The sequence below is a fragment of the Benincasa hispida genome, unplaced genomic scaffold (assembly GCF_027475165.1).
Source record: "Benincasa hispida cultivar pf3 unplaced genomic scaffold, pf3_genome.v1.1 HicScf1848, whole genome shotgun sequence".
Classification (NCBI taxonomy): domain Eukaryota; kingdom Viridiplantae; phylum Streptophyta; class Magnoliopsida; order Cucurbitales; family Cucurbitaceae; genus Benincasa; species Benincasa hispida.
This window is the reverse complement of record NW_028326240.1, coordinates 698,761-706,132: the sequence shown is the minus strand read 5'-3', so window position 1 is coordinate 706,132 and position 7,372 is coordinate 698,761. Positions and strand designations below refer to the sequence as shown.

Here is a 7,372-nt window from a genome sequence, read left to right as displayed (position 1 = left end):
TAGTCCCAATTAGATTATTGTGGGACAAATTCAATCTAAATAACTTTTTAAGTATAATTATCTCTCTTGGAATGAAACAACTATGAGAGTTTCTAAACCTAACTTAGATGGCCAAACAGAACACAAACAATCAGCAGAAATAAATCGAAAGCAGTAAAGAACACCAAGATATATAGTGGTTCAATCAGTTTGGTCTACATCCACTTTAAGAACTAGCTTGAATTAATTTATTAATGAGCAATAAAGAAATTTTACAAATTATAGATAATCAACGAAATCACCAATCTATAATTTTAAGTATCCACTGATAACGAGAGATCCGCACACAATGTCGCCTCTGAAAACTGAGAACAACCCGCTGCAAAACAGCCCAAAACAGTGTGCTACCCACCTCTGACCAGCGAACCACCAAAACCAGATTTGCAAGCAAACCCACGCGCTGAAACATAACTGACTGTCGCACCCACGCGCTAAACCGGAACTGAGTAGTTCACTCACACGCTAAACCGGATCTAACCGGTTTTTGCTCCCAACGTCCAGTCGAGCGGCTCTTCAACCGGTCGTGCGACTCCCCTACTGCCCGCTAATCTGCAAGCACCACGCTCACGCTGGACCGAACTCTGCCTTGCTCCCTTGGCTGGCCACACAGTCCAGACAGCTCCCAGGCAGCTACTCTGGTTTTTCCCTCAGCCAGCTGCTTCTATTGCTTCAGATGGCTTCCCTGCTTTTTTTTAACCTCAAGGTCACGAATACAGACCCTATTTTGGAGAAGAAGAGAAAATTACAAGTTTATCACTGCTAAATAATTACGATAATGCCATTGGGCCTTTAATTTTTCCAAAAACCCAATAAAACCCACTTAAATACCTTGTTATTTTCTACAAATCTCTCTCGTAACAAGAATATTTAAGTGCCAAGATGATTCTCCAATTTTTCTATCATCTAGATTTAATATTCAGCCCATCTAATAGGTATTTGAACCTATGGGCTGGAAGAACCTTGGTTAGCATATTTGACAAATTCTCAACTGTATAAACCTTGACCAGTTCAACATCTTTCAGGGCCACAACTTCTCTGATAAAATGAAATTTGACATCGATATGCTTAGACCGTTTGTGATGAGATGAATTCTTCGCAAGATGAATAGCACTCTGGCTATCACAACGGACAATAGGAATGAACTCCTGTGACAACAATTCACCAATTATCATTTTCAACTACACTACCTCTTTCACAGCTTCACCCACTGAAATATACTCTGACTCAGTAGTAGACAAGGCAACAACTGACTGTAGAGCAACCTTCCAACTGACCACATTACCAAACAAACGAAAAATGTGACCTGATAGAGACCTTCTTTTTTCAAGGTCTGCAGCATAATCTGCATCTGTGAAGCCTTCCAACAGTGTTGATTTATCACAATCCCTGCTAAAACACAATGATATACTGGCACTACCTTTCAAATATCGAAGCACCCATTTAATTGCATTCCAGTGCTCCTTCCCAGGATTTGACATAAACCTACTTATCATACTCATAGCATATCCCAAGTCAGGCCTAGTATAAATCATCAAATACATAATACTTCCAACAGCATTACAATAGGGAATATTAGCCATCTCTAACCTTTCTTGTTTAGTAACAGGACACTGAGATGAAGAAAGCCTGAAATGAGATGCTAAGGGTGTCGAAATTGCCTTACAACCAGACATATTATACTTCTCAAGCAGTTTATGCACATAACTCTCCTGCGAAATGGTTAGAAGAAAATATGCTAATTTTTCAAAAACTAAAAACTAAAAATCAATACCCCATTTGGTAACCATTTGATTTTTAGTTTTTTTATTTTTGAAAATTAAGTCTATAAAAACTATTTCCACCCCCAAATTTCTTCATTTGTTATCTACTTTTTACCAATGATTTAGAAAAATCAAGCCAAAATTTGAAAATTAAAAAGGTAGCTTTTAATTTTTTTTTTTATTGGAATTTGGCTAAGATGTACTTAGAAAATATGCAAAAATTGTAATAAATAGGGAAGAAATATACTTAATTTTCAAAAAAATTAAAAAAAAAAACAAAAAACGAAGGTCCCATTTGGTAACTATGTTATTTTTTGTTTTTTTTTTTAAATTAAGTCTATAACATCTATATTTCTTATCATGAAGTATAATGGTTGAATTCTTAGCCAAATTTCAAAAACAAAAACAACTTTTTTAAAACAATTTTTCTTTAGTTCTCAAAATTTAGTTTTGTTTTTTAAATCATTGGTGAAAAGTAGATAACAAAGGAAAAAAAATTGTAGGTGGAATTAGTGACTATAGGCTTAATTTTCAAAAACAAAAACAAAAAACAAAATAATTACCTAACATGGCCTAAATAGTTATCAAACGTGCAAATGATTACTAAATGGGACATTATACATGGATTAAGAATGTATTATGATGGTCATGTTGATTTGACGATAGATTGGGGAGTTGAAGAAACTAGTTGAAGAAGGGAAAATAAAATACATAGGTTTATCTGAAGCTTCAGCCTCTACCATTAGAAGAGCTCATGCAGTTCATCCAATCACAGCGGTTCAAATCGAATGGTCTTTGTGGGCTCGAGATGTTGAACAAGATATCGTTCCTACTTGCAGGTTATATATATATATATGTGCATATAACTTTTTTTTAATTATTAATCCCCAATAAAGTTTTTCTTTCTTTATTTTATTTTACTTTTCTTCTTTTTAAGAATGATTATAGAAACACATTATTATACCTATAAATGTGTTGTTTGAATGGGTTCTGAGTTAAATCAATTATTATTCTAGTTTAGTTTGGGTTGTTTAGTTTATTGTAGCTTTTTTAGTTTATTCAAATTTCTAACTCTTTTATTGATAGTTCATGTTTAATGTTGATTAATCTAATGTTGGTATTGTAGTATTGTTAGACATGTAGTAAGGTGAACATAAATATAGTCCATCTAATTAATGACAGAGAAGAAGAGGTTTAAACATGCATCTTACGTTTTTTGAGTTAATTAATGTATAAAGGTATTAATAATTTTTATTAAGCTAAATGGTATATTTAGACCCATTTGGTAATTACTTGATTTTTCTTGTTTTTTAAAATTAAGCATATTTTATCCACATTTCTTGTACAATATGGTTAAATTCTTAACCAAATTCCAGAAACAAAAACTATTTTTCGAAAACTACTTTTTTAATTTTCAAAGTTGGCTTGGTTTTTAAAACTATTAGTGAAAAGTAGATAACAAAGGAAGAAATTTGGGGTTGGAAGTAGTGTCTATAGACTTAATTTAAAAAAAAAATAAAAAATAAAATGATTGCAAACGAAATCTTAGATATTAGTTTTCTTTTTGTTTTTGATCTTTAGATGTTTGAATGGTAAGCATTTGAGCATTTTCAAAGTTTCACACTCTGAATATTTTCTCAATTAAATTTCAAATGTGATGTTTTTACATGCTGATTGAGTTTTGTAACAAATTTTCATTGATGTATTTATTGAAAATTAATTGAAGTTTGTTCCTTTTTAGGGAATTAGGCATTGGAATTGTGGCATACAGTCCTCTGGGAAGGGGTTTTCTATCATCTGGGGCCAACTTCATTGAGAACTTATCAGAAGATGACTACAGAAAGGTGAAGACAGTAATTAAATAATTAGCCCTCCCTGCAATTTATTTTCATACACACATTTATATATGATATATGGATTACTCCTATATTTGTCACTTGATTTTAAGATGCAATTTACTATGGTATCTATTATAGAATCGATAAATAAAATAATAGAAAACGTAAAGCAATAGAGAATCGATATACAAATTTAAGTGGTTCACAAACACTTTGTTAGTCATGTCCAACGGACAGAGGAAGAGAACAAAATTATTAAAGAGAAAATTCAGATGTGTGTCTCTAGGATTGAGAGAATTTATAGAAGCGCACTTCTCTAAAATTCTTGGATCAAAATTTTAAATAATGTAAATACAACAAATACGAATTCAACTTAGATTTTGGAAATCATACCTAGGTGCATCTTAGCAAGATTTTTTGGTCGTTCGAAGCGTTAGATAACAGATTCAAGACATTCTAACAGAATTAGAGTCAATGAAGTCCAAACAGATCTTCGATAAAAAAAAATATAGATCTGATCCAAGAATAGTGAACTCAAAAAGGATAATTATTTAAGTTTCATTTTGGCAACAATTTTGTTTTAAGTTAAATATATTGGTGAAATGATTGATGTTTATAAACTAAATATATTTTCGAAAACTAAAAATAAAAAAACTGAATGGTTATCCAATAGGGTCTTGATCATTTTACATTCGTAAACATCTAACACTTGCGAACCATTTGGCTTTTCAGAAACTCCCTCGATTTCAACCCGAAAACTTGAAACATAACAAGACCATATTCGAGAAGGTTAGCGAATTGGCAGCTAGAAAAGGGTGCACCACATCTCAACTGGCTCTAGCATGGGTTCACCAACAAGGGTCCGATGTGGTTCCAATTCCTGGAACCACTAAGCTTAAAAATCTCCAATCAAACATTGAAGCTTTGTCATTGAAACTTACCCCACAAGAAATGGCGGAACTTGAAGCTTATACCTTAGCTGATGGAGTTAAAGGAGGTAGATATGGTGATGACCTTTCCACTTGGAATCAATCTGAAACACCACCACTTTCTTCATGGGAATTTTGAGCTACTTCTCCACAACAATATCATGCAAAGCTTTACTTCCCATGTCGTCTTTTAATAATCGTTGCATCTCCATTCATAAATCTCTCTATTCTCTTATTAATCACTAGATACAAATTCGATTGTATTATGTTGAATTTAATGCAAAATTGTCCTTGAATAACTTTCATATGATATGTGGTGTGTTTTTCAATAATAAAGAAAAACTATTTTACTCATAAATGTAGCTTACAAATAGGAAATATTGATACCGAAATTTGATACCAATTGTGAAAATTTTCTAATGTTCAAGATGAAGGAAACAATTAATTGCCCTACACGATAGATAAACACTCTGCGATCAAGTGGGTAATTGTTTAGAGAGAGCTAGAGAAAAGAGAATTTGGAATGTTTTCGAAATACCTCTAATCTCTCGAGCCCTTTAATCATATAGAAAATGGTTTTGATAACGGTCACTTAGTGATAAGGCAACCCTAATCCTGAGCCTAAAGATCCAAACTATTATGTAGCAAGAACCTTTGAATCTAAGAAATTAACACCTTCCTATACGATTTAGTTCAATCCCAAGAAAATGTTAGAATTAGATTACCTCTTGACCGAAGATCTAGAAGCAAGATTGGAAAATCTTGTTCTAGATTGAATCACTCCACAATCAACTTAATCAAGGTTAGATTGAATGACTTACATGCATTAACATAAAGAATTGAAAAATTCTAACGGAAAAGTCTCAGATATAAGATCTCAAATTTTATTCATCAAAATCTGAATCTAATTACAAATAGATGGGGAGAATGCTTTATATAACCTTGTGGAGATTCTAAACCTATTTAATGTAAAGTAGAGAGAGTCAAAATAAAACATTAAAAGAGTTCTCCATCTTCCAACTACTATCTTCCATCTACCATCATCCAACCACCATATTTAATGTAATATCATTAATGACAATCTCCATCTTTGACTAGTCATAGAAATAAAATTAAAGCTGAAATTACAATAACATGTTTGTGAACTTAATACAAAAAATTTTCAAATTGCTTGAACTCATAGAAACTTAATGTCTACTTCGCATTCCACTTCAATCGAGCAAACATTGACCTTCAATACTCCAAATGGTCCTTCATATATTAGATCAACATTTTCCACATGAAATAGAGGATGAACCGATCCTATCCAATCTTGTACATGAAGAATAAATTATTATTGAATCTTTGCTACCTTAGGTCTTGTAATTAGTCCAATCGGAATGCACGGAATACCTTGACTCTTATTACTTAACTAATTAATCTTTTAAATAATTAATATGACTATCCTTATGTCCCACTTTGCTTCTTTCTTTACTTTTTAGCTATGAAGCACAAATATTTCATGTGAGGTAAAGAATCCTCGTCAGACACGTATCAGATACTGATACTTCTAGATATTTTCCAGATACGTACTGACACACGATTTGACGTATCTATTTTTATACTTACCCTTTTTTTAAAATAATAATAATAATAAAATCTTCGGATCGTTGTATCCGTATGTCGTATCTGTATTCGTATTTGTGCTTTGTAGCTTTTTAATTTTAATATAAGCCAACTTTTATAAGGCTGTTTTAAAATAATAATAATAATAATAATAATAATAATAATAATAATAATAAGTATTTTTTTTTTTAAATTGTAATAATTACCTTTATGTGAAAAAAAAATTCTTTTAAATTGGCCATTTTATCATTTATTTGTACTCCCTTAAAAAATATTGCATTAGACATGAAAAAGTCAAATATAAAGAGATGTTTAACTTTGCAATTTGTTTCTAAAAAATACTATATTATTTTAGTTCTAAAAGTTAGAATATTATCGTTAAATTCATGTTTCATAAATATTTCCTCACTACACAAAACTATGCACATAATTTTCCTCTCAATTTCAGTTTAAAATAAAAATTGTCTACCAATAGTTTTGAAATATTCACAAAAAGGTTGATGCAATATTGCAAAAGCATTATATTTATACATCCAACCGAGAATTTTGTGAGACAAATAAAGATAGGTGCAGTCGAGGATACAACATTAAAAATACATTTTAAATTTTTTTTTTTTTTTTTTTGCTTTTTTATAATTTAACCTACTTATAAATAAGGGTAATACTTGGGTGGATTCGAGACCTCACTCATATTTATTCATCCCTTTTCATCACTCACATCTAAAAAAATATTAAAATATTTTGAAAAAGTAAAAAATAAAATAAAATTTGTCATATGACAAATTATGATTGGACAATTTAATAGAATGCACAAATATATACCTAATTATTTTTCTATAGTTAATAGTTAAAGGGAATTAATTCATTGACAAAATGCAATATTTCTCACATACAAAGAGAAGGCAGAGGGCCAAACCTAAATAGAAAAATACATGTCACATGTAGCAATGAGAGAAGATGAGAAATAATAGAAATCTTAACAAAGTATACAATATTATTATCCTTATAATCAAAGGAAAAATAACTGTAGATATATTCTTTCATCCTCTGCAAGCAAAACTGGGTGATGCTGAACAGAGAGCTTGTTCTTGAGACAACAAAATCGGGTGGTAGGAAGAGGTTTGGTCATGATATTAGCTAATTGGTCCTCCGAAGGGACAAAACGAACAAGAAGTTGACGACACACCACACGATCACGTAT

At 31.3% G+C, this 7,372-nt stretch overlaps 1 protein-coding gene across 1 annotated transcript in view; it reads left to right on the top strand.

The window, feature by feature from the left end:
- The window catches only part of LOC150030510 (putative aldo-keto reductase 3), a 7,178-nt gene extending 2,302 nt beyond the window's left edge, over positions 1-4,876 (top strand). Inside the window, exons 2-4 of the mRNA XM_090309616.1 lie at positions 2,466-2,638; positions 3,541-3,643; positions 4,370-4,876. Of these exons, the coding sequence (XP_090165742.1) occupies positions 2,466-2,638; positions 3,541-3,643; positions 4,370-4,705 (612 nt within the window). The 3' untranslated portion in view covers positions 4,706-4,876. The remainder of the gene's footprint in view (positions 1-2,465; positions 2,639-3,540; positions 3,644-4,369) is intronic.
- Positions 4,877-7,372: the final 2,496 nt, after the last annotated feature.